The 27,980-nt window shown below is 35.7% G+C and overlaps 1 protein-coding gene across 1 annotated transcript; it reads left to right on the forward strand.

Moving 5' to 3' along the window:
* The first annotated feature begins 357 nt into the window (after nucleotides 1–357).
* On the forward strand, nucleotides 358–27,908 carry PDE6C (phosphodiesterase 6C). Its single transcript, XM_052677957.1, has 22 exons — nucleotides 358–837; nucleotides 9,309–9,461; nucleotides 9,577–9,666; nucleotides 9,956–10,096; nucleotides 10,661–10,735; nucleotides 10,824–10,888; nucleotides 11,001–11,067; nucleotides 11,890–11,937; nucleotides 12,137–12,286; nucleotides 13,076–13,219; nucleotides 13,297–13,365; nucleotides 15,933–16,079; nucleotides 16,399–16,506; nucleotides 16,592–16,701; nucleotides 19,240–19,327; nucleotides 20,927–21,027; nucleotides 22,104–22,211; nucleotides 22,506–22,569; nucleotides 23,916–23,990; nucleotides 24,134–24,217; nucleotides 25,091–25,244; nucleotides 27,844–27,908. Exons 1-22 carry the CDS (start codon nucleotides 358–360, stop codon nucleotides 27,906–27,908), a joined length of 2,586 nt encoding a protein of 861 aa, XP_052533917.1.
* Nucleotides 27,909–27,980: the final 72 nt, after the last annotated feature.

Here is a 27,980-nt window from a genome sequence, read left to right on the forward strand (position 1 = left end):
TACAAGACTACACCTACTTTGATAAGGTCTAAGAATTCATTGGTTAGTTTCAAATACTAAAATGACTCCTTTGGGATTTATGAGCTAAGAATGCTTAGGGGTTTAGTGTCCTGACATCTCTTTAATTAGCAGTCTCCAAGATCTCACACTAAGAAGACACTAAGCCAGTGCCTTCTGTCATATCTCAAGAGTTTCAGAAGGCTTGGAAGTCACAGAGGAAGCTGAATGTACTATGCCTTTGTACAGTATGTACAAAGTACTGTTTCCTTGCTAGTACCAAGTTAGTACTTCTTGCTACCGCTTCTGCTTTGATGGTGATGAAGTTCTGAAAGAAATCCTAAGAACAATCCAGCAAAAATGGGTGAGGTAAATAAAGATGCTGTTGAAAAATACTTGGAGAACAATCCCCAGTTTGCCAAGGAATATTTTGATCGCAAAATGAGGGCAGAAGTGCTGGGAAGTATCTTTCAAGTGAACCCTGGAGATGTGAAGGAAGGAGTAAGCTTCAAAGACATGTCTCGCCTGGAGGAGTGTAACATACTTTTTGAGCTGCTGACAGAAATCCAGGATGAAGCAGGCTCAATGGAAAAGATTGTGCACAAAACCCTGCAGAGGCTGTCACAGCTGCTGGCAGCCGATCGGTGTAGCATGTTTATTTGTCGTTCCCGAAATGGTACTCCAGAAGTAGCTACCAGGCTTCTCAATGTCACTCCAACTTCCAAATTTGAGGAGAATTTGGTGAATCCAGACAACGAGACTGTTTTCCCTTTGGACATCGGGATAGCGGGATGGGTTGCTCATACCAAGAAGTTTTTTAATATACCTGATGTGAAAAAGGTGAGTGATTTTCCCTGGGGGATGGGTTTCTGTGTATTTGCTTACTCAGCTTTCCTTCTGCAAAGGGCCTGAGGGTTTGGAGTCATTCTTTAGAGACATCCCCAAGACAGCAATCCAGATATAAGCAAGAGAAAAGCAACAGAAGATAATGCTTAAAACCCAGTATCACATCATGTAGCCTAGTGAAGTAGTTCTAGTATCCTCGCACAATAATCAAAACCTGATTTACTGTAATAATGAAGGAGAATATCAGATATATATTAGAATATATCAGATATATATCAGAATATATTAATAGACCAATAAGTACTTGTGTTTCTATTGAACAAGGCAGGGGACTCCTATTGTTTTCTCCAGTATAGGTTTGCTAGGTCCCTTATCATTTGATAGTGCTATACACTCGTCTCTGAATATAACATATTTGTAGCTTTCTTAATTAGAGTGCTTCCTTACAGTGTAAATGAACCCAGATGAAGATGGTGTCAACATACGTCTGGCTTCATGACTCTCTATGAATTTAAAGTAGTTTCAGATTATGTGTATGTCCAGATCCAGCATGTGTTCAGAACCATCTGTGGAAGAAGAGCTGCTCCGCTGTTTTCAAAGTTCTTGTTGAATTTGCACATAATTACCTAGTTTATTTAATGTGCAGATAGGAGTTATAACAAATGTTACATGGAAATTATATTGAATAATCAGACAGAAATGCATGAATAAGAATTGCTTTATAAATGGCTTTGAAATACATAGGGAAAGACAAAAGTGCTTTGATTGTTGTAGATTTCTTTAAAGGCAACTAACCTTCTAGCATAACATGGCAGCAGCTTCACCTCTTTTTAGTCTTCTGTGGAAAAGCTCAGTGTAATCAAATGGTGGTAAAGATGACTATATCAGAAAAATATCTGGTTTTCCATATTTCCTATATTGACAATTTAAAATTCCAGAGGATTTTAGAGACCGAAACCACCTCAGTGTCTGAATGCCGACATAAACTGCAATTTTCTATTTTTTTGCAGGAGGTAAACAAAAAGTAACACATTTTGTCATGTTAAAAGTTGGCAGGCATAAAGGAAGGAAGTACTACTCTTAAAGATCAAAAACAATCAAAAATCTGCATGTGTGTGAAAAGATCATTCCATTATATAATAAACTATCTAAGATATAAGTAGGAAGTGTGAAAATAAACAGAAAAATGATTGATTTGAGAAAGCAAATCAGTTGATTTTTAACCACTGGGTGGCTTTCTTTGGTGGCTTCTGCTCTGACAGGAAGCGTATGACTGCCTTTTACCACCACATTAGGAGATTGGAAGATAATCCTTCTAAATTCATAAGGCTGATTACATGAGAAAAGATCAGGAGGATCAAGAAAGATGTGCCTTTTATCAGACACTGCATAGCTCCTAAATATCATTATGTGAGGGGCACCCAGAGAAGGGCTACTCAAATATTTCTGTGCTTTCAGTACTACTTGTTCAAAATTGTGTGAGAAATATAATGTAAACAAGAGAATCTCTTTGTCTATCTAGTACTGCTAAATATTCATTTTGCATGCATAAATGAATTAATGCTTGATGAATACCTATTCATCTATTATTCAACCACTGTGAAGCCGTCTTCAGCATTCATTTACTCTCTCAGGATAACTGACAGAGTGGCCATTAGGCCACACTTAAAAAATACAACCAAACCATAGAGCCATTAATCCACATTTAGTAACTGAATGTCACTGAAGCGTTAGCATTTTACAAGGTAATTACGAAACTTAAAGGGATTTTTCTGGAACCAATATTTGTTATGTAAAAATTAACATGAAGGTCTTATTACTATCAGCATTTTCATTCAATTAGAAAAAATATCCAGTGTCCAAATCCACACGCTGCACAGGCAAAGCTCCTACTAATGTCATCAGAATCTTTATCTTTGTAAAAATCACAGAAGTTCAAGTTTAGCCAGTAAGATTTAAGGAATACAGTCAGTCCATAGCAAAAGAAAGTCAGCCACTGAAGCCTTTATCATTTTGAAACAAGCATTAATTTTCAAATCACTTTGATTGCACCTCCGTGAAACTAGATTGTCTACTACCTAAATCCAGAGCAAAAAAAAAAAGACAAGTGGAGTTAAATCTGAGAGAAATTTTGCCTCAATGTCTTGTTAGAATACAAAACGCACAACAAATACAAAATGCAGAATGAATGATGGCTACGGTGCTGTAAGGATGTCATGTCTAACCACTTTCTATTTCTGACAATCCATATCCAAACAGCGTAACAGCATTGCCTTTTTTTTTTTTTTTTTTAAGTCTTAAGCTCCTGGTAACACTGTCAAACCCACAGCAAGCTGTGGTGCTTTAATCACCACCCCTTTATAAGAGGAGGGAACAGAACAAAAGATCACAACTGCAATCAATCTTTGAAAAAACATGGGACTTCACTTTTAGTGCCTGGTAGCCAGTTCTTGAGAGATAACCTCCTTCAGCTTGGAAAAGTACCAACAAACGTGAGGAAGCTCCTCATCCTGACTAATGCTACAGAAAAGAAAAGCAGGAGGAAAAGATACAGACCTTTCATAATTAACTTAGTAGCAAGAACAGACTCCCCCCTGCAAGATTAAAGACTTGTTGACAGCAAGAGCTTATAGTATTTAATCCAGGATTTAACAGCAGTGAGAAATAGGAGGCAGGCAGGACCACTGCTGTGATGATTGGCCTCACATTGTTCCCAAGGCCTGGCAGAGTAGAGTGTGCTACTTAAACATTCCAAAATAAAATAACAAACTGCACAGAATCTGATAGGCCCATTAGTATCCTATAAAAATTATCTGATAACACTGACAAAACGATAAAGATTTTATGTTACATCTTTTCCTAGGATATCATTTCCAGATAGAACTAAGACGTAAGACAAGAACTGAGGAATTAAAATCCCACATTCTCAGCCTGTAAAAAGCCAACATATATAGTACATATATTTGCTTTTATCCACTATGTATTTGAATTATGAATGAATAAACAACAGAGCATTGACAAATTCAATGCTTCCATCTCAGATTGAACAGCCAGAGCACTGATCATTGTGGCACCTAATTTAACCACAGGGAACCTGCAGAACAATCTTAAAAACATCTTCAAGTGATAAGTTTCTGCATCAACCCTTGGTAAATTGAGCTAGCTTCCATTTGCATGATTCTTTTCTTCTGGAGCTCTATTTCTCTTCGATTAAAAAGTGGGAGATGTTTTCATATTGAGACTTTCTGAAGTGATAGGATTTTCAGAGTCATGGGAATGCATCAAACTCTGGAGCCTGGAATGAAGAAGAGACACTCCATCCCCTTTCTAGAATTTACACAGCATTGTAAAAATAACTTAAAGATTATCTGAAGACAGAAGAGAACAAGTGGAAGCATGATGTAGCAGCTCAGTGCTATGAACACTCACACTGCAGTGAGGAGGTCTGGACACCAAGCCATTGTCCAGCTGCTGGGCATACAGTCATTCTGTTAAAGTACAGCAGTAGTCCTGGGGCCTGGCATTGATCTTAGACTGCATCCTAGGGCAAGAACAGATTGATGGAATTGTGCTCATCCACGTCAGAAATACAAAGCACTGGAGAAGCCCAGGAGAGTGCAAGATGGTAAATGACACAACTCACTGACCTGACAATGGTAGTGGGAAGGGATTAGGGAGGAAGAAGAAGGAAGAGTGGGAGTCACTTTGTGATTAAGCTGGGTAGCAGGCCTGCCATTTTGTAATGAGATGTCTCAGTTCTCATCCCCTAGGAATGTGGTCTTGAAGAAGAAACCCAAATATTCAACATATTGATGAAACACAGTAAGTTTAATAAGGTTTAATAAGCCAGTTAGATTGTTAAAACAACTTTGAAGGGAAATTCTTGAGAAACAAACGCAAAATTCTTAGCATTAGAAGAAATTAGAAGAGCATCTTATTTCTGTCCATCTTTAGACAGTGCTTCAGAAGTATTGCCTTCCTGAATGCTTCCCAGCATAAACTAAACATAAGGAAAAAACAGAGGGATAGATTTTTACCTGCCTAGAACTTGCACTGTGTCTACATGTTAATATTTGCACCTCTATTTCACCTTTGCCATCTTGATACTAAAAACACTGTCATAAACTCATAATTAAAATAGCAAATATTAAATGGGAAAATTGAAATCTGTTACAATCTATTATAAAGACAAAGTTTCATTCAAGAAAATATTTTAATACAGGAACCAATTTCTACTAATCATGTTTTCTGCCTTGGGGGGGGGGAGGGATGGAATTCACATCTTTCCTTCTTTCCCTGAATTAACTTGTGTTCAAAGAGGAAAGCTGCCAAAATGAAAACATAAAAATTAAATACTAAAGTGAAAAATTCCCCTTTAGGCTTATTTTCTTGTTTAATGTGAACAAAATTGCTCAAAGAAATGTAATAAAAACTCATTTTCATAAAGAAGCAAGACATCTGCTACTTTTGGCAACAAAAAGCAGGAATGTCAGTGACATGACTGAAAATGTTTAATCCTCAAATACTCATAAATCCTTACCTATTTTTATTTGCTTTCATTTTCAAAACTCTTGAGATCTTTAAGATATCAAATTCAATTTGTTCTGTAACACTAGCAAGTTACATGTTAAACTATAGCTGTCCTACATCCCTGATAAAAAATTTCTGAATATGGCCCAGTGAATGACCAAATAATTTAACTAATTGTTCTTTTGTCTTGAATCAGACTGATGATATTGTCCTATCTGATGGTAGACACCTTTCATATTCCATTTATAATTAAGTGCATCATTATAAAGCAAACACATTTGTTTTATCTTAATTTGAAATTAAGATAAGCAGAAATGTGAGGTGCAGCAATATAACACACCAATTCCCTACAACTCAGCAGTAAAAATGTTTTTTAAGGAATTTGAGCCAATGGAAGACAATCAGTGGAAGAACAAAATATCAGGAACAGGAAAAAATACAGCAAGCCTACCACAAAGAAAAGCAGAAACATGTAAAGATGGTGCAAAGAAAAGCATAATAAAGATGACAGTGTGACACTGGCTCCTAATGACAGAAGTTCCTGTAGTTTTTCTGCTCCACTACTTGTCTAGTGGTCAGTGACCCTGCCCACAGCAGGGTGATCGAAACTAGGTGATCTTTGAGGTCCTTTTCAACCCAGGCCACTCTATGATTCTGTGATATTGCTCCAGACCCATTCCTTGTCATCCATGTATTTTGCCACTCTGAAGTCACCTACACAACCCAGAACCTCCAGTCCACAATGAGCACAGTAACAAATTAGTCATAACTGCATGGGCTCCCAGAAGGATGGAGGAAAACAGGCATTGGCTGTCTTGGCACTACCACCTCAGCTGTAGGATTAAGTCTTTCCATTTCTTCTCCACTGTGGTGTTAGAGGCAATTTGCCAAACTTAAAATGGGGAACTGGCTGTACAGTAAGTTACTGATGCATCACTGAGGCTACACAGTAAGAGAGAAACTGGAAGAGTTTTTTTGAATGGGAGTTGATGTGAAAACCAAGGTGTAAATGTTGCCTGTGAAACACAAACAACATTACATCATATTGCTTCCAAGCAGGGCTCCAGTCAAGGAAGCAAAGTTCATGAAAAAGTCTCATTTCCTAATAGGCAAATCACACGTGTAATGAAGATGTTGAAGATGGACCAGATAATAAGCAATCAAAAGGGAAAAAGTACACTGAAAATGTGAAAAACCTCATTTATCGGCAACTTTGAACTGCTGTTCCTCTTGCCTCAGATGAACAAACATAATCAGTCTTCACCCTGACTGATCAAACAGGGAAGAAGGATCCATATTCCTTTATGCTTTCAACTGATTTTCTTCTCAAATGCCTCCCGTTCTCTTTCTTTCCAAATTAACAAGGATCACACTCATTACTTAGAATAATTTTGCATGTTTCTGATCAAATTTACACTCACTAATTTATGCTGTGGAGTTTGGTATGGAGGTTCCCAGTAGTGTCAAGCTCAGTTGACTCAGGCTGCATTTTGCCATTCAGAAATACTTAAGACAGTGCAGTGTTATGGAACAGTGTTGCAAATCCTAAGATAATGTTGTGAACTGAGAGATGCAGTTCCATCATGAAATACCATATAATGGTTGAACAAACATTAGAACAATGGTCTTCAATATGCTTTTAAATTTGGCACAGAATAAAGCCTGTGAAAAATTCTGGAGAACTCTTTTTTTTTTTTTTTTTAATAGTTTGCTTAAGGAACCAGCCAGTGAGGCAGAATTCATCAGGAAAGAAATAGCAAAAGGGTACATAGATGAACATCTCTCTCCTAAGAAAGAAATCAAGATCTGCAGGGAGAACCATGAAATAAAAGAGAGACAAGATGGTTTCTTCTTCTAGATGGTCCATCAATAATAACCTTCCAGAACCAATACAGTAACACTGATTTTTGAAAACAAAACAGTGTGATTTATGTAATTGAAAATATTATCTAAATCATTATTATCTGAAAACTAACTTTCTTTTTCTAATACCCCTGCTTCCCAGAGAAGTGACTTTTTTCTCCATTGGACCTTATTACCAACACAAACTTGCAGCTGTGTAGCTACAGTTCACAGTCAGCTGTGTCTCAGCAGGCAAGCTTATTAGTAAACACCATCTAAGGAAAATAAAAACTATTTTTAGAAATAACTGGTTTTTCCCTTTCACAGATAATCATACTCTTCACAGCAGTGAATTACTTTTTTGTAAATTCCACTGCTACCATTTAAATAGAACATAAAGAAATAAAAGTTATCTAAAGTTGCCTAAATCAAGCAAACACAGAGCATCATGTTTGTAACTCATTGGAAAAGGTTTATCATAATAATGTAGCATATGTAAGCGGTAGTATATGTAAGTTACAATGAGATAAAGCTGGTGTCCTGGTGTAGAGAATGAAGAAAAATGAATTAGTCATTTCAAGTAAACTGGCTAGAATAATGGTCAGCTGTCAGACCCTTCTCCAATCATCTTTTTAATCACCTGTAACAGAAAGATAAACACAGAGAGGGGTCCTGATTTTCCTCTCATGTAAGTGGTCCTAGCTTAGTGCAAGTCCAGGATGCGTTGCACAGCTTAGCAGGTATCTACAGGGTACTGTGGTACAGTCAGAGGCTATGTATCTTAGCTTCAACAGGAGATAGTAGAAAACACTTGCAAATGTAGAGAATTATGAACAAACCTCCTTTCCCCCATCTTTTTTAGTCTGTTTTATGATTTAGCTGAAAGCTGAAAGTTCACAACAGCACTCAAAGATGGCTCCACTTATAAGGTCAGGCTCAAATAAATTGTCTACCTTATAATCGGAGCAGAAAGTAGGAGTAGCAATAGGAGCAGAAAGATATTATTTTGGCTCTGATGCTAAAAGATTATTTGATTATGAACAGGATTTTCCAGACATTATGAAAAGTGATTTTCTTCAAAGCCAAAGGAGCTTATGTTTGCAAGAGAAAATATGTTAAAATCTTGACTGGGAACAAACTACTACCAATTATGAGCAAAATTTTCAATATTGAAAGGTCCAAATCAATACACAAAATTTTGCTTGCATACAAAAATCATATGAAATCTGTGTATATGCTGTGAAAGAGTCATCAGCGTATTATGAGGTATTTTTACCTATCTGCACTGAACTATCCAGACACAGTGCAGGTTGGCTTATGGTTACAGATCTTTTTGTTTATTGACATAGACTTGCATCCTTTAAAATTTTCCTGCCATCTCTAAAAATCTTGTGACCCTAGTGCTTCTTCCTAAGCACCACTTCTTGTACCTTCAGTTAAAGAAATTAAGACTCAGCTGCTATGTCCAGATGATTCCACTCACTTCGTGTATACAGGTCCCTTTTAAATATTAAGAGATCAGGAATTCAGTTAAGTGAGACATCCCCATAGCTTTCTCCTAGAAACAGAGAAAGCAACAACACATGGCTAAGTCAGGTGTGCACCTGCTGGGGATGCCTCCCTGACAGATGCATTTTCAGCCACAAAGATTGTAAAGAGTTTCACACATAGTTTTTAATATCATGCGATGGGATAGTATCATTCATTTTATCTACAGAAATAAATGAACAATAATAAATATTAATGCAGTTATGAAGTAAATCTCTTACATGCACACCACATGCATTAGACTATTAGGTAAATTAATATTATTCTCTGCTTTATTTGAGCTTTTAATTCCTCAAATCTGTCTTGAACTTGGTTGCGGTATCCACATTCACAACCAATTCTTAAAAATGTATTTACATTCAACCTTGTGACACTGTATTAAATAACGATAATCGTTTGGGCAGTATCAGCTTACTGCACCGTGAGATTGTGCTTACATCATTGCAAATATAAATTATGAAATAAAATAACCATTTATTTTTGGTATAAAAATTGACTCATAAGTAAAGTATTTAAACTGTGTTTTCGATATTTTTTTCTTCCAGAATAACCATTTTTCAGACTTTCTGGACAAAAAAACTGGTTATACCACTGTCAATATGTTGGCAATCCCAATCATGCAGGGTAAAGAGGTGCTTGCTGTTGTCATGGCTCTCAACAAATTAAACGCCAGTGAGTTCTCAAAAGAGGATGAAGAGGTAATAATCTCCTATTATACAACAGCACAGTCACTAGTTCACCAAATAGTTTGAATGAATCTACCTCTTGATTTGAAAATGTCTTATTCTTGGCTTTTTGTTTTGTCATTTTTAGGTCTTTAAAAAATACCTCAATTTTATATCTTTGGTCCTAAGAAACCATCATACCTCATATCTCTACAACGTTGAATCCCGAAGAAGTCAGGTATAGAAGATGATGTAAATGATGATACTAAGATGATAGTAAGATAAGATAAGATGATAGTAAATGATGATACTTTGTTTTTGCATGAAACCATTCTTCTCACTGTCCAACAGTTTCACATGCTTATTAGAGTAAGAAAAGCATCTTATTTATTTATTTCTCCGATAACAGTAATTCAACTTATTGCTTTATTTTGGGATGCCTGTCATTCCTATGCGTATGGTTTGTTTTGTTCCATTCAAATGCATTTTACTGTTGACTCACTCTCTTTCTCTTCTGTTGTAAATAGATGCTGTTGTGGTCTGCCAACAAAGTATTTGAAGAGCTAACAGACATAGAACGTCAGTTTCACAAAGCACTGTATACTATTCGAATGTATTTAAACTGTGAAAGATATTCTGTTGGTCTGCTGGACATGACTAAAGAGAAGGTAACATTCATTTTGCTTACCTGCCAGAAAAGTGTTACTCCTAACTGTAAGTTATAAAATCTGTCCTTCTAATTCACTGGTTCTGCCTATTTCTAGTGTCTGCATATTTCTAGATCGCTCCAAGACATAAAGATACAATCCTTTCTAACCCTTTGAGATAATTTATACAAAATCTAACCGAGTTACAACAACAGATGCAAAATAAGAATGGCAAAGCACGCAACCATGATAAACATTATAAAATCATTTTTTGAATTTATCATACAATTCTGAGTAAAGAAAGAAGAGAGAAATGTAGTCTGATTACTGCTTTAAAAAATTGCTATTTACTAAAACAACTACACTGTACAAGTGAAGAGACAAGCTTCATATTAGTCTGAAATTTACTGGTTACCATTTCTTGCCTGGAATATACTTTGTGGTTTGTTTGTTTGTTTTCCTGAAACGTGTCCATAAAACTCTTGTGGAGAGAGAAAAATAAGACTGTTATCCATAAATCTCATGCTATCTCTGAACACTGAACAGATTTTTAATTTTGCTAACATCTGTGTATTATTTTGTCAGGAGTTCTATGATGAATGGCCCATTCGGCTGGGGGAGGCAGAGCCTTACAAAGGTCCCAAGACACCTGATGGAAGAGTGAGGATATTAATTTTTCTTTTAATGAATCTTAACTTTGACATTGAGGTTGTACAGGTAACTTAGATGTTTTTCTCTTTTTGTTTAGGAAGTCAACTTTTATAAGATTATTGACTACATCTTGCATGGGAAAGAAGAAATCAAAGTCATTCCGTGAGTATTCCTGGGCAGCCTGCTAATGTATGGCAATTAGATTTATTGCTGAGATAGATTACTAGCATGTCTGTATCTGCAAAAATCATCTAATTTCATTCTCTCTCTAAAGGTCACCTCCAGCAGATCACTGGTGTCTTATCAGTGGATTGCCAACATATGTTGCAGAAAATGGATTTGTAAGTTCATACCAAAAGTAAAAACTACATGTGTTAATATATGAAGTTCTTCTGATTGAACAAAAAAAAAGAAAAAATACTTCCCATACCCAAATTATCTAAAAATACTGCACCGCTTCCAAAGTTATGTGAATCAGTAGCCTGTATGGAGACAAACCCATAGCACTAATATCCAAAATACCAAGAAAATTTCCCTCCAATTATGGTAACATTGGAGGAATAAATTTGCATGGTGCATGTTTCTTTCCAAATGTGTGAACTATTACTCACAGTAAGTGTCTAAATATACACCATTAAAAGTTTTTTCTTTCCTTTTCTCATGTCTTCTACGTAGCAGTAAGTTGGAAAATGTGGGCTGGGCCAAATCAGCCAGAAAGTATATTCAGCTCCATACTGGTACAACACTGGTTTAGCATGGCACACAGCGTAGCCAAGATATGTAATTCAAAGTCATTGTGAATGACAGCTATTACTAACTCTATGTCATTTTTAATAGCAATAAATACATAGCCTTTTGAGGTAGTATTCAATTTACTTCTGCAATTCCCCAGGTCACTGAAAACTGGCACACAAGTTTTCTTAACATTTATGCTTGTGCATTGTGAGGTTCCATACATGAGGCACTTTGGTGTAAATGCTCCAAAATGATACGTAAGAACACCCACAACTAAATTAATAGGGACAGTTTTACTCTTTGTAGCTAGCTAGGATGCTCACTGCTTTTAGCTTAAAATATCCTTTTAAAAAAAAAAAAAAGACAGGCCAAGTCATGATGCATGCTATATTTTCTTTGAATAATGTCTCCTTTTTTTTATATTGCAGATTTGTAACATGATGAATGCACCAGCAGATGAATATTTCACATTTCAGGTAATTCAAGTAATATATATATAAATATTGTGGAAAAATATGCTAAATCCTTCCACAAATTAGTTATATGATTGAGTACATGAAAATTTTCTCCTTTCTTTGTGATTCATGGGACTAGTGTTACAGAACCTATATTAATAGCTGTATTACTACTTTCAAAGAAACATGCAACATTTCTTCCTCTCTGCCTTTTCTATAGAAAGGACCCGTGGATGAGACTGGATGGGTTATCAAAAATGTCCTTTCATTGCCTATTGTCAACAAAAAAGAAGAAATTGTGGGAGTTGCAACATTCTACAACAGGAAAGATGGAAAACCTTTTGATGAGTACGATGAACAGATAATTGAAGTAAGTATAATAGGATTACAGACCCTAAGGAGCCATATGATGCTAACTTGGCAATTTTTAGCAGGCTATATTAACATCTGGCCAAAAGACTATCTTTCTTACCACAGTTTCTTAAGAATGAGAGATTTTTTTCTCTGTTTATAAAACTGAAAATTTATGAGATCATTTACATTCCAATAATGAACCAAAGTCAGATATTTTTAAGTCATTTGAGTCTTTAATGATGGTCAACGTTCATAATTAATGTGAGTGGATTAAAAATGGGATGGAATGGAACAGTTCAGATGTAAGGAACTTTGGAAGATCTTCCAGTCAAAGTGCCTGACCACCTCAGGGCTAGCCAAAAGTTGAAGTACAATATCAAGGACAATGTCCAAATGCCAAATATTAGCAGGCATGGCATGCTGCTTACCAATGGATATGCCTGCAATCATGAACTCTATGGGAGATCATGTACTTACGAAAGATATGATATTACACATTGTGTTCAAGTCCCCCAAGCTAACCTAAACTTCATAAGCCTCAAACTCCTGCATATAAGATGGGAATATGGGCAATTATAATATATAAGATAGGAAGATGGGCACGGGTTGAAACAAACAACATCCTTAAAAGCTGCAAAGGTCAAATGGCACCAGTTGATGGGAAGGTAAAGTCTTCTAACAGGTCAAATTGAGTGTTGATTTTCAAAGAGCATGACCAGAATGTAAATTTTAAGAATTAAGTTTAAATTGACAGTTCAATTTTATTGTCATGCTGTCACCTAACCTTTGCTTTGTTTTGTTCCAGACTCTTACACAGTTCCTGGGGTGGTCTGTTTTAAATACCGACACTTATGATAAAATGAACAAGCTTGAAAATAGAAAAGACATTGCTCAGGAAATGCTTATGTACCAGACAAAGGCTACTCCTACTGAAGTTGAATCTATACTGGTGAGTTTCTATCCACAAAATTGAAGTAGGAAATTTGCTATACAAAACCTGAAAGTATTGTTCATTTTCATTTTCAGAAATACAAAGAAAAATTAAATGTAAAGAGTATAGAAGAATGTGATGAAAAAGATCTTATCAGGATTTTGGTAAGTCAATAAATGAAAATTTGACTTCCAGAAGAATGTTGATATCAAATAGCAATGGCTCTTATTCAAAAAGCTGTATATAGATAAATTTTGCTTAATACCACTGATACTAGCTATCAATTCCACAACTAGATGGAGCTAATTTAATAGTATATCTTCGACTTCTTCAGTTTCTTCATGTACAGACTCCACTGTTACCTACAAGGAAGCACTGTCTCTGATATATGTTTTAATAGACCTGGATAGCCAGAGTTATATAGAAAGATTTATATCAATTAACATTTAAAGTGGTGAATGCTACATGAACAGTGCTACACATTTATTTCATTTTGAAAAAAACAGAAGGTATAATGATGCCAGGTCACTTCCATTCTGAGTAAGAGAACACATACAAGAGTTTCCAGTAGAACTAATCTACTTTCCCATGAACTATCCTGCATCTCTCTAGGTGAAGTCCAAATGCAGCAGTAAGATACTCTGCAGCGCTGAAACAAATTTGACCTAAGCAATTAAATCTCTCCTCCTGCTAAAACAAAAATGAGCCATTTTCCTTCTAGACTGTGTACACTTCTGCCTTGGTACTTCAGCCCAGAAGGGAATGCCTTCTTGAAGCAAAACACCTTTTGTGCCCACTTACTGCACTTTGTTTTTCCTTGCAGAACAGTCCTGAAGCATACATGGTCTAACTGAAATTAAACCAAAAGGTGTGCTTCAGGAAAGTAATGAAGTTCTACTGTAAATGTATCAATACAGAACCAGACCAAAAAAGAAATATCAGATACATGCAAGACAGTTGACTTCTACTACCAGCCACACATATTTCCTCCTACTATACCACATTAGCTAACATAGTCATAGCCATAGGGAACAGGTCTCATGAAGCTACTGCTAGTTAAGGTATATGCCAGAGTGCAATGGTGTTGAAGTTTCACTGGCTCCCACAGAAAAGATGTTCATGCAGCTTGTATGTAGTGAAACTGAAAACACATCAATGCTTCACAAAGTTGCTAAAGTAAACATCAATAAACTTTACCAAATCTTTCTACTTGTATAGCAACAAGTAATTAGGATAGTGCAGGCTTCCAAAGGTAATAATATTGTATGAATTTTTAAATTCCAGAAAGCAAGTAGAATGAGTTCTTTCAACAGAGTGGTGTCACAAATCAAAAGGTCTAGTATATTCTGTACTGCCAAGGCTACATGCAAGTGCTTTATCCTATTATAAGGCCTGGAATCCCAGATTGCTAATGAGATAAAGCAGGTGTTTCTAGATCTGATGATTCACAAAGTAATGGGTCTTAAAACACCACTGTTACAGGTTTCCTTGCCCTTGACCTCAGATCAGAGTAAATTTAAAGAGAAATTCAACAAAGGGAGAAATAAATACAGTTCTATAGTTGCTCAGCCTCTTTTGTTTAAATACATTGTCCAGGAGCAAATAGATTTTGTTATAACTTTCCTTATCTGTGTAAGGGAGATCATTTATTGACTATGTGATGGAAGAAAATCTCTGTGATCATATAATCTATTTTTGGGTTGTATCAGACTTCCCTGAATTAATTTTTTATTTTTTTAAGGCATTTACTTTCAAATATTCTGCTGTTCTCCTTAGGTTTTTGGGATATATAAATGAAAACTGCTACTTGCCAATACCACTATCACCAGTTAGGCTATTTAATGTGAATCTATAAAATGTATACAAAATAGGCACTTTGAAATTTAGTACAAGCTTCTCAACCTTTTGATCCCTTGAATTTTAGAATTCTTTTCAAAAGTTCTTCGCTTCATGAGAGAGCTGACATAAGCTCTGTATCTGCCCTTCAGGGAGAGAAATATCCCTGCATGACATCCAGCCATTTTCCCCTAGAATGTGTAGGATAAGATTATGAACTTACACTGTCCATTACTTCTGAAATGAGCTTTCATTTTCATCAAGGAGCACAATTATTCAGAACAGGCTGTTGTAAATTACAGAAGACAATTGTAATTTACCACCAACCACAGCAGTAAAAAAGGGCTCTAAGGGATATGAAGTAAACAATAACAAATTTGAATTCTACAAGCTTTGTACATTTTAGCCTTGAATTTTCAGTTTGAGATCATTCAAAAGCAAAGCAGTCAAGAATCTACTGCAGGCAGACAAAATATAAGATTACTCATGATTTAGACTATTAATTGTGAAGAGAAGGGCTTGCTGAATAATTTTGGTTGTGAAAGAGAACTGCAACTCTGAGACCAGGCTAAAGCAGAGAAATTACAAGATTTTATACCAGGAAGGAAGAACCCCAAGACCTGAGATTTCCTCATTGAGGAAATGCTGAGATGGTCCCAACCAATTGTGTTGAAATCAAGAGCAGGAAGAAAAACCATCTAGGCAACATTCTTACCCATCCTCTTGGAAGAGAAGACTAGTATCACCATTGTGTTTCAAAATGTAATACATATTAGGTTTTGAAGATACAGTAAGCATATTGTCCTTATGCAGTGTTCCCAATGAAGTAAGAAAACAGTTCGTTCAACTTTGTACTTGACATAAAAATCCTTCTGCTTTCGACTTTTCCTAACAGAAAGAAGAACTACCCGATCCCAAAGACTTAGAACTATATGAATTTCGCTTCAGTGACTTTCCTGTTACAGAACACGGCTTGATAACTTGTGGAATACGACTGTTCTTTGAGATAAATGTTGTTGAAAAGTTCAAAGTCCCAGCAGAGGTTTGATTTATTTTGTCATTTGTATTTCTTTTAACATAGCAGACTGATTGTAGGTTCTTTAATACAGGAGTAAGCTATACTAAAGTATGAGAGGTATGAATAACAACATTCTGAATATTTGCACAATTGTTATAAAGACTTAAATTGATTCTGAACTTGCTTGACCTCTTAAGGAATTAAATCAATATGCATTTACATAATGCATAGTTTAATTATTTTCATTTAAAAAAAAAGCATATTATTGCAGTAATTTTACAGAACAGTCCATTAATTTCATTTCAGTGAACAGCACAGTCTCAATCACTTTTATTCATACTAGGTCCTTACAAGATGGATGTACACAGTCAGGAAGGGTTATCGAGATATCACTTACCACAACTGGCGACATGGATTCAACGTGGGACAAACAATGTTTACTTTGCTGATGGTAATGTCGACAATATCAACCTTACATTCATTACTTAGCTTTCCTTTCAAGGAAGGTGCACAGTAAGAATTGTTTTCCTTTACAGACAGGTAGAATAAAGAAATACTACACTGATCTAGAAGCCTTTGCCATGGTTGCTGCTGCTTTCTGCCATGACATTGATCACAGAGGGACCAATAACTTGTATCAAATGAAGTAAGTAAAATTAACAGATTTGGTAAATGCAAATATATGGCTATGCAATACTTTGAGTGGCAAAAGGAAGAACATGTTAACACATGCAAAAATATACTGTAGGTATTCCATGAACATCTAGCATGAAGGGACTTGAAAGGCTGAGGGAGCTGGGCTTGTTTAGCTTGGAGAAGAGAAGGCACTGGTGAGACATCATTGTGGCCTTCCCATACTTGAAGGAAGCTTGAAAGTAGGAGGGAGACCAACTCTTTACATGATCTGATTATGATAATACAAGGGGAATGGCTTTAAACTAAAAGAGGGGAAATTTAGGTTAGATATTAGGCAGAATTTTTTTTTACTCAGAGGCACTGGCACAGGCTGCCCAGAGAAGCTGTGGATGCCCCATCCCTGGAGGCACATAAATCCAGGTCAGATCAGATCCTGGGCAGCCAGATCTAATGAGTGGCAACCCTGCCCATGGCAGGAGAGTTGGAATTAGATAATCCTCAAGGTCCCCTCCAACCTAAGCCATTGACTGATATTCATCATACAGAAGATTTCTGCCTCTGAGAATTTGTCATGGCAACTGAAACAATGAGAAACCTCAAAAGCAGAATCTTAGAAGGATCTGCTGGAGCTGCAATTCATTTTAAAGTTAGACAGTTGTTTTAACTATCACAAGAAGCAAAAAGGAATTTTTAGGATTTTAAAAAGAAAGCATCATCAATCTCTATACATGATCTAAGCATATGGCAGATGAACTTCTATTACTTATCTGACTACCTTAGTCAGGAAGTTCCAAAATTAAACTTCAGTGCTCTGTCTTGTTACACTAGTGATAAGTCAAAATTAGCTTCAATAAAAAGAGTAGAAAGTACTTAACTGGAGTTTTTTATTTATCTTTCAAGATAGAGTAAAGGCATTTTTCTGGAGAGAGATTCAGCATCTGGAATATTCGAAGGCCAGCTTAAAGACAGGAATTTAGGTGCATTCTTTTCTCAGTGTTCTACTGGCTGATTCACCTCGCTTTTTTGCTCCCTCCAGTGAATTCACTGATTGACATAGGTCCTTTTTTGAGATATAATCTCCTCACATTATGTACAATGCAAAACTACGAGCTTGGTTTCTGCCACAGGGGTCACATACCAGCAAGTTATATACCACAAGGTTAAGCTTTGCAATTCACGTTCCTTTGTGTTCTAAATGTACAAAAAAGCTTGCTTGTGATCTTTCTCTAGTTCTTAGTAAATTATCATAATGAAAAAATATAAATCCATATTATTTTAAATTTACCTGTTTATTACAGCTTTACAAATCATGGTGAGGCCCACTGTTGAAGAGTGAGCAACCTACTATTTAGTTTTTTGAGTGATTTGGTAGTTCTTCTGTGTGCTAGCCACTAGAGAACACAGGATTCTCAGAATATCGTGTGGGCCAGGAGATTCAAACCATAATTTTCTGAGAGTACTATTTCCACTAAATGCATCTCCAGAATGATTCATCCTCCTCCTCTGTCCCTGGACACACTCAGCCCAGGAGAGGAGTTTCAGACTGGAGCAGTGACGTTAGGGGATCTTCTGATTATTCTCTGGGATTCTCCGAGTGATGTAGGAGAGAGAGTATGACAGATGCTGATCCTTATTCAGCTGACTGCCTCTCATCCAAATAAGTTTAAGGGGTTTTTAAATCTTCCTAGTATGGTCTTCCCTAGCTGAAAGCCCTCTACTTGAGGTCATACACAGTAAAGCTATTTATAAAACCCATCTGCTTTAGCACTACAGCCTGGAACTTGACCTCATCTACAAAGGCAGAAATCACAGGTAGCCTATACCAATGCACCTTGGTTTATCTCAGGAAACAATTTTTTAGCCCAGAGAAGGAGGAAAATACACTTCTCAGTGTGGAGAACAACCTGGAGCATAGATAGGATATTTGTCCCTTCCTCCCACTGCTGTAGTCTGAACCAGAATTACCTTGAAGATTAGACCAAGGTCAGAGGGATTCTTTGAGCTCTGTGATAAGACTAAAGACATCTGAGCAGTCAGGACTTGCACAGTTCATAAATCAGTGATTCTGGGGGAAGGGAGGAGCCAAAGCGATAAAGGAATTAAATTCCATTATATTATTACTTTAGATTTAACTTACATTAAGTTAAAATCACAGGGGACATGCTCCACAGTAATTACAGATAAAAGTCACGCCACACAATAAATACTAAACGACGGCTTAAGATTATTTTTAAAATATGCAGAAATCATGTAGATCAAACAAACAGTAGAATGGAATATACAAGATAAATACAAGGTAAATAGAGAGATTTTCAAAGTACAGCTGATTTTCAGCAGGCACTGAAATCTCTTAAATCTGTCTTTACCATCACAGGAACAAAGACAAAAAAACCATACTTCTTGCTCTGCCTCATACTAGTGCTTAAGATATATTTTAAGCTACTGAATAAACAGATCAATAGCAGAAGTATTTTAATCCCCAAAATCTGAATTCTGAATCACAGATATTGCCTCAAAATACTGTAAACAATTATGTATTTTTTAACAGATCAGCTGCTCCACTAGCAAAGCTTCACGGCTCTTCCATTTTAGAAAGACATCACCTGGAGTACAGTAAAACCCTACTGCAAGATGAGGTATGTTTGCATGAATCTTCTGCTTACAGCAATCAACACAAAAGATCCAAATAAACCACAAGTTTTTTACAGGTCTTATTCATTTCTCTAATTCCCGATTAAGAAATTGTGCTCAAATTCAGAAGTTTAAACCAAATTCTTACTCACTGCCTACTTGCAGAGAAAAGCAGCTTGTCCTGTAGGCCTCACTCGCATGCCTCTCACAAACAGCTGAAGTTGGTGTAGAAAACACAAGGTACGGCAATTAAACAGCTGCAGGTTAGGTCTGAGTTTAGTTCCTCTGGCTTTTTGCTGCCACATTTCAGAGTTCTGCTCCGCTCTGTGCGTGGGCACAGGTGTTCCCACAGGGCTATGGTGGCGCCATCTTGCTTCCCTCAGGCTCAACAAAATGTCGGCCCTGCAGAGCCCTGTACCTCCTGCACAGGACAGCCATTCCACCCTCAGCAGAGCCTGGCTCCAGGCTACAGGCAAAAAGTCTATTTAAAACTATTTACTAGATATTTTTTTTCAGGGAAATAATAAAAATAATAATAATAACTGTGTACACCTGAAATCTCAAGGATCTTCCATCCCACTTGTTTGCAGCAAGCAGTATGGAAGGCACTCGCTTCTACATCTGAGAAAAACATCTCAGAACACAAAACAGATATGTTACTTTAAAAAAAAAAAAAAAAAATTACCTTTATTGATGGAGATGGGGCACTTTTTCAATTGTGAGATGCTGGAGAGCAACCATTGATTTTTGGGGGTCAGTATTTTGAGGGTGCTGAACAGGGGAACCACAACGCCCCTGCTCACCTCAGTTAAAAACAGAAGGAAAACCGGGGTGTGGTGCTTGCATTCCCTTTGCTTGGGAAAAAGGACACTGCACTTTACAGAAGCAGGGCCCTAATAACCCACAGGCAATTGTGCTAAGCCAGGCTAACAGGAAGAAGAGGTCTGGAAAAACTCTCAGGTCCATGGATGTGACTGGCAAAGAAACAAGGAAAAGCAGCCATTTCTTGATGAATTATATAGAATATAGGTGATTTTATTTGATTTTAATTTAAACTTAACAATAGCAGACCAAGTCAATATGAATTTAGTTATTTGTGCAGCCTCTGGAGGCAGGAATTTGGATCTCCCTACACAGTATTTAGCCATTTATTCTGATCCCGTCCAACCTTAATGATTCCATGCAGTCCCAATGCAATTCTTTCTAGTTATCTCTCCCAGCTTCTATGCCAGCTGATCCTGCTTTTCTTTTTCCAAAAGCATTTTTCACTTTTCCATCTTTCCTCTTAAAAGGTGGTAAAGATTTGGTTAGTATATATGAGATGGTTGTGAAAAATATACACCAGGATGTGCATATTTGTATCTCATTCTCAGACATTTCTGCAGCTGTAACTGATAGAAATAACAGTATTTAAAAACTTAAGTACTACTCCTGAATGAGGGCCACCTCTGGAGAACTTTTCATTTGTAGTGTTATTTTGATTTAGAGCGTATAGTTGAACATACATACAGTTTGGATATACTGTCCTATGGGGCAGCCTATAGAGTACAAAGCAAAGACAGTTTTATAAGAGGAATTGAATTCGTAAACTTTCCATCTTGCAGAGTTTAAACATCTTCCAGAACCTAAATAAGCGCCAGTTTGAAACCGTTCTACACCTATTTGAAGTCGCAATAATAGCAACTGACTTGGCTTTGTATTTCAAGTAAGTACTAAATTCTGTGTAACTTCCTACTGAAAAAATGTCAGTCCTATGCTATTTACAGCTGTAGTTTTTGCTTGTTATATGCAGAGTACAGAGCTGTATTTTAGTAAGTCTAATTCTCATTTAAAAAAAACAAGACGTTCTTATCTTCATTATAATCTTTCAAAATGTGTCTATAATACTTTGTATGCATCTAGCAGGTAATTCAAATATGCATTAAGTTACAGCAGATATATTTCAGAATTGTAAATTACGTAGCCTAATGATAAAGTTGTCTGCATGTGTGATAGTGTACCATACTGTGATTACTCATATTGAACAGGAGAATGCTTATGAAAAAGAAATTGAGATTCTGGGTTAAAAACAGACATCAACTCATCCCAATGCTAAATATGCCAAAGACCTCACATAAAAAAATATTCACCCAACTTTATTATCTTGTTTTTGCAAAGGTTAGTGAGACTATTGTTTGTTTGTTGGTTGGCTGGTCCAGATGCCTTATGAGTGGGATGATTTAAAACTAGGAACAGGAAACAATTCAGTTAGATGTTCAGTGGCCGTTACTAAATTTCAATAAAAACTAACCCCATTATTTCTTTCATTTGAAATGCAAATTAAAAGATTCATTAAGCAGTAATAAGACAAATTTTTCAGAGTACCTCTCAGTCAAGTTTCAAGGATTTTTTAGAATGAGGGGACAGTTGTTAGTATTTGCTTCTCTTTTCCCGATTCATTACATTGCTGGAAGGAATATTATGTAGGAAAACATAATACTAAAGAAACATTAATGTCACTTTGAACAGTTTAATAAGCAGAGTCAGGAAACTTGTTACTTGAATCTTTGTCAGAAACTTTGAAATAGTGCTTCATACATCAGGGGTATACAGCAAAATATAAATGTGTTAGGTTAACTGGAAACTTGGAGTTCAGGGGGAAGAAGTATCACTTTGAGACTACTATGACTAGGATGCAACTTTGGAAAAGAATGTATATGAGAAATATGGGATTTATTTTGTTTTATTCATAATGCAGGATTTTTGTTTACTAATATATGGTTTACCTGTATGTTTTCACAGGAAAAGGACTATGTTTCAAAAGATTGTGGATGCAATTGAAAAAATGGAAACAGAAGAGGAGGCAATTAAATATATATCTATTGATCCAACCAAAAAAGAAGTCATCATGTAGGTGGTTAATATATTGCTCTTTATTCAATCAGTTAACTACAAACAGATTTCAAAAGTATTTGGGCATCTAGATATGCAAATTGAGATTTGTTGTTATCATCTGATGATGAGCATAACCATGAATTTAAATGTCTTCTCAAATAGTGCATCTAACTGCATCTTGTGTATCTAAATAGCTTAAAATATGGATCTTTTGCTGGTGGCTTTTTTTTAATTGCTGTTGTTGCTTTTTGTTTGCTTGTTTGTTTTTTCTTTCATCATTCTAATTATTTTTACTCCTTGCTTTTAAAGGGCTATGATGATGACCGGATGTGACTTGTCTGCTATAACCAAGCCTTGGGAGGTACAAAGTAAGGTAAGTACTTTTCAAGCCAAAAATCCCATTTGCTATGTTTTATTGCCCACTTGTGCCTGATGTCATGACCCAAACACAATACTTATTATAAATTGATAGATATATAACTATTTGCACCCAACTGCCCTTCTAAAAATCAACCTCTGTGCTTCTGTCACTGAGAGTGCAAGGGCTATCTCCTCTTTTCTACTTGTCAGTCAGCTAAAACTGCCCTTTCCAAATCTGTCAGCTGTTCTAGCTATCCTTAAATGTTACTACACTGCATTAGTGTAATCCAACTTTTGCTATTTTTCAGGTGTATCTAAGGTACAGATTTCACAACAGAAAAAACTGAATAAATTTGCCTATTCTGTAGATCTTAGTGTTTCAAAGTAGCTTGATCATGCTAAGAATAAATTCAGTAATAAAATGTGACACTGCCTAGCAGTTAAATACTTCAAATACTTCAGTACTTACTGACATTCAAGCTCAAACTCATCCATTAATTTTACAGGTATAGGTTTTAGCAATGCATAATCAAAACACAAGCTGGTTATGGAGTCTTCTGAGTAATTTCTAAGAAGGGAAACCTTTTACTCAGAGGGTGGTGAGTTACTGAAACAGACTGCCTAGGAAAGCTGTGGATGCCCCATCAATGGAAGCGTTCAAGGCCAGGTTGGATGGGGCCCTGGACAGCCTGATCTAGTGGGTGGCGACCCTGCCAGTGGAGGGGGTTTGGAATTGGATGGGCTTTCAGGTCCCTTCCAACCCAAGCCATTCAATGATTTCAAGATTTTATGCATCACAGGAACTAACAGATTCTGTTGTGTTGCTAATATTGTCATGGTACTGCTGATGATGATAATCATAAAAACATAGAATCATAGATTGACTTGGGTTTGTCCCTTGGAGATCATCTAATTTCAACTCCCAAATCTATCTTTTAAATAGTGTGCACCAGCATGTAAAAATGGAAGATAATCATTTTCTGCAGAAAGCCTTAAATACACCAGAAAGTGTTTACAATTCCTGACAGAAGTGCTCAACTCTCTCAAGGATTAAATGGTAGAATTCTATTGTCTTTGACTAAAACTCTGTATTTGTGGAGAACTTTTTAAGCTACTCAGAAATAACACAGCTAGCAAGAAATATATCCTCTTCAGTGGATGTGAAGTTAGTAATAATAGTTTAGTGGTAAATTGACAATATGTTTATTTAAACTGTAATATGATAGTTCTGAGAAAATAAACATTATTATTATTATTATTATTTTTTCTGGAAAGCCTTGTTCTTGCCTTCCTTCATTTATTTATTCATTCAGATCTATTGTTTATAGCTTACATTTCCTTTGAATTATGATTTTTCAGGTTGCCCTCATGGTTGCAAATGAATTTTGGGAGCAAGGTGACCTGGAACGAACTGTATTACAGCAACAACCAATTGTAAGCACTAAATAATTTAAGTGTTTAAACAATATTGTCTATTATTTAAATACTGAATAGATAATGGTCAACAATGATTATTAGTTCATCATAACCAAAAGCATGATTTCTGCATGATCTAAATTACTGCTATTCTGTTCCAGCCCATGATGGACAGAAACAAAGGTGATGAACTACCTAAGCTCCAAGTTGGTTTTATAGATTTTGTGTGCACTTTTGTGTACAAGGTAAGAACATTTTTTTTGGTTTGTTTTCCCACTGAAGCAGTGGGATGATGGAACAACTAATGACCAACAATTGCACTAAAAAATTTTAGACAGTTGCAGGAGTCCCACTTAATATAAATATGTGACATGTAGATGATTACAGAAATCAGTTAATGGCACACTTAAATGAACAGAAAATTCACAATGTTCTGTACGAACAGCCATTGTATATTTTCTGGAAAGCACATTAATGCCAACTTTGTTAATCTGCATGTAGCTTTTAACATGATCTCAAAATATTACTCATAAGAGTATCATCCAATATTTCAATATAATTAGGTACATCCTAATCTGCCTAGAATATACTAAAAAATACTGGACTTTCTGTATATCTTGATATTGATAAACATATCAGGAAATATCAGGTATCAAATTTATAATTGTATTATATTAACCAGATTTTCAAATGTGAATTTAGGGAAAATACTAAAACGTGCAACACATAATTCAGATATATTCTAACAGTGTGGGTGCAATATGTCATTATTATCCCAACACAATCTTTTCAATAATATGCCACCATGGCTTGGCCAAAAATACACTCACAAACATGCACTGGCAGATAGTGGCATTATTATAAAACTTCTTTTCAATTCTATAGAAAACCAGCTAATATAAATGGAACAAGTAGTTGCAAAACAAACAAACAAACAAATCAAAACCACAAACTATCAATTAAAATTAATTTATACAGCATACAAACAGAAATAATAATTTTAATAGAAAAATTAAAGCAAATGCTTTCTCCGCAAAGCAGCATTTCCAGAAATTTGTACTTTACAAATCAACAGTGTTTTCATATTTCTAATTCATTAAATTCAATTGCTTGCGTAGGAATTCTCAAGATTTCACAAGGAAATTACACCCATGTTTGACGGTCTTCAGAACAACAGGGTTGAATGGAAAACTAGAGCTGATGAATATGAAGAGAAGATGAAAGCTATTGAGGAACAAAAGAAAAAGGAAGAAGAAGCAGCTGCCAAAAAAGGTTAAATAACTTCTGATTTTTTCATTCATATATTCATATAGGTAGTTCTTCTCTCTGTAATTCACACATATGGTAAAATTTACAATATTCTTTACACTAACAGTATTTGAGTTATGACTTAGCCGGATTAGCTTTGTCTTTAGTTGGAAGAGGAGTTACCTTTTAAAATTACACAAATCCAATACACTGACCTTATTTTCTAAGCTGTACAATTACAGAAAACATGACCATCACAGAAATGAAGTGACTGTAAAATTTATTTTGTCTTAAGACATAAAATTGAACATAATTAACCACCTCTATTTATCTGTGAATGCTACAATCATATGAAATATGAATTGTATTGAAATTCTGCATGGTATCAGCTCTCAAACATATTCTGGTGCTTTGTTTAAGCTGAAAATAAAAATACAAGGATAGGAGATGAGAATGGAGTATGCACTTGGAACAACACAAGCCCCACTACTCTTCCAAATTTGAGATCAAGCTTTTGGCTCTAGTTTCTTACCATTGGTTTCTTGGCTAAAATATGTTCTCTCATGGTGCAAATGTAACGCTAATCTTTCTAAGACCTAAAATTGAAAGTATGGTTTTGCATATGATGACCCAAATGACAATCCAAGTTTTATATAAACTGAAAACCTCAACTGTAACTCAAATGTAAGAGTGAAATTAGTTATTTTTTTAGTTCTGTATTGCATTTGAAATATCAGCTTTAATAATCATCTGAAATGAAAAGATTCACAGATTAAAAGAAAAACGTGATTTTTAGAGAATGATTTACTGTCAGTTAGTTTAAAGAAAAAAGTTAGTTTGTTCTAATAGTGTATTTTAGGTCTTTAAAACATAAAACAGTACACAATTATTTGTTAATCAGTATCTGTGGGAAATAGGTGAGTATTATCCAGATTTCACATTAAAAGAGAGGTTATTCAAGGCTATGTATCAAGTTATGGTCAGAATTTGAAATATAACTGGAAAATAATTAGCTCATGAAATCAGTGCTACTATGCTAAAATTCAAACAAACGTTGTTGCATCACTTACAGTTTCAGAGGAATTAGGCCCATCCCGTTTTCCGCCAGATTTATTTTAAAATACACTCTTTTTTTTTGGCCAATAAATGTCATCATCTGCTCAACAACTAGCTGGTTCTGGATAAGAACACTGGAACATAAGCATCTGAATTTTGCAGAAGTGCCAACAGAAACCAAACTAATCCAGGACCTGCACAGAAACCTCCTTACATATTTGCATTTTTTGCAAAGGGAATAGTTATTGAAATCTTATCCTATGCCCTTAAGCATAAGGTTCTTCTGAGCTAAAAATAAAATAATGATTTACAAACTTAGGACTTGACTCCCACTACTTCCACTTGAAGTTCAGACTTTCTCACATCATTGGTATTCTGGAGTCCTTACATCACTGATTTAGAGAATTAGGTATTTTCCCACAAGGCACCTCACATAGGCTAACATAAACAGACTGATTTACAGGAGCTAAGGATCTGGACTTCTTTGCTTATCATAGTTGGCATCAAAAAAGTGTAAGTGAATTATTTTGTCTCGTTTTAAATGTGCACCGGAATGAGACCATGCATATTTGTGAAGAACAGATCTGACACTGTCAAAATCAAGGCCATGTAAATATATACCTTTGTTAAAGTCAGTTCATACAAACAGTAATATGATGCATGCTGAACCACGGTTATCTCTAGATCACACTGACCTGGCTATTCTGAGCCATTCAGTAGGCAGAAAACAAAATAAACATATTTGCTGAACCACTACAGTGGAAAGTTCAGAACAGAAAGCAGAATACAGTATTGAACTATGAAATTGAAATACATATTTAGTAACGTAGTGTTGATTATATCCACAAATTACAGAGGGTAGGACACTGATTATGTGACATGTTTCAATGCAGGTGGAAAGGGTCGAAAATGACCTAAGTAACATGGTGATCCACAGCTTTCAAATGTAAGTTTTAATTCTAATATTGGTATCTTACCTTAAATGAATCTGGAAACGCAACTTATTACATTGAAACAACCTTAACTATGACCAATAAACATCTGTGGAATCATTTGAGAGAGACATTAACAAAATCAGTTGCTATAAAGTATTAAAAAAGTCTCTCTGGCTTAATTGATTGTTACCAAGGGATTCATGTAGGGTTGGATAAGAGTTTATACAACTAGGTCAAATTAAAGCTTTTGTATCATCTTCAGAAATAGTTTCCAAGATTATAATAATTCAAGACTTTTTTTTTTCTTTAGCATGGCTTGCATACCTCAGTTTTGAATGTGTGGGACAGACTTACATAAAGTACTGAAACTTTCCAGTAAGAGTGGTTCAGTGTGTTTGGTCCATTGAGAAATGTTGGTATCAATTGCTACATCATATATGTATAGGTATATATAACATGTATAGTTGTTGCATGCTCCAATTTCCCAAACAAGTAGTGAAAACATGTTCCACTTTCAGAAAGTCAAACATACATAATGTCCTTATCACAAAAGCAGTGCTTTTAAAACAAGAAGTTAAAGCAACTGAAAGCAACAGAAAATACTCACTTTACTTTTCTTTTCTGTTTTTTAGCTGAAAATGCAGCTGGAGGTGGAAGTGGAGAGGATGGAAAATCCAAAACATGTATAATTTTGTAATTCTTTGTCTCAAAGACACTGTTTCTGCTACTGAAAAGACATCTAGAAAGAACTTCAAGGAGCCCAGTGGAT

This window comes from Tympanuchus pallidicinctus, unplaced genomic scaffold (genome assembly GCF_026119805.1).
Source record: "Tympanuchus pallidicinctus isolate F22 unplaced genomic scaffold, pur_lepc_1.0 scaffold16, whole genome shotgun sequence".
Taxonomy (NCBI): Eukaryota; Metazoa; Chordata; class Aves; order Galliformes; family Phasianidae; genus Tympanuchus; species Tympanuchus pallidicinctus.

Coding starts and splice junctions, on each gene's coding strand:
- PDE6C (XM_052677957.1), top strand. CDS start 358: ATGGGTGAGGTAAATAAAGATGCTGTTGAAAAATACTTGGAGAACAAT. Junction 9,462..9,576: donor TCTCAAAAGAGGATGAAGAG/GTAATAATCTCC, acceptor TGTCATTTTTAG/GTCTTTAAAAAATACCTCAA. Junction 10,097..10,660: donor TGGACATGACTAAAGAGAAG/GTAACATTCATT, acceptor TTATTTTGTCAG/GAGTTCTATGATGAATGGCC.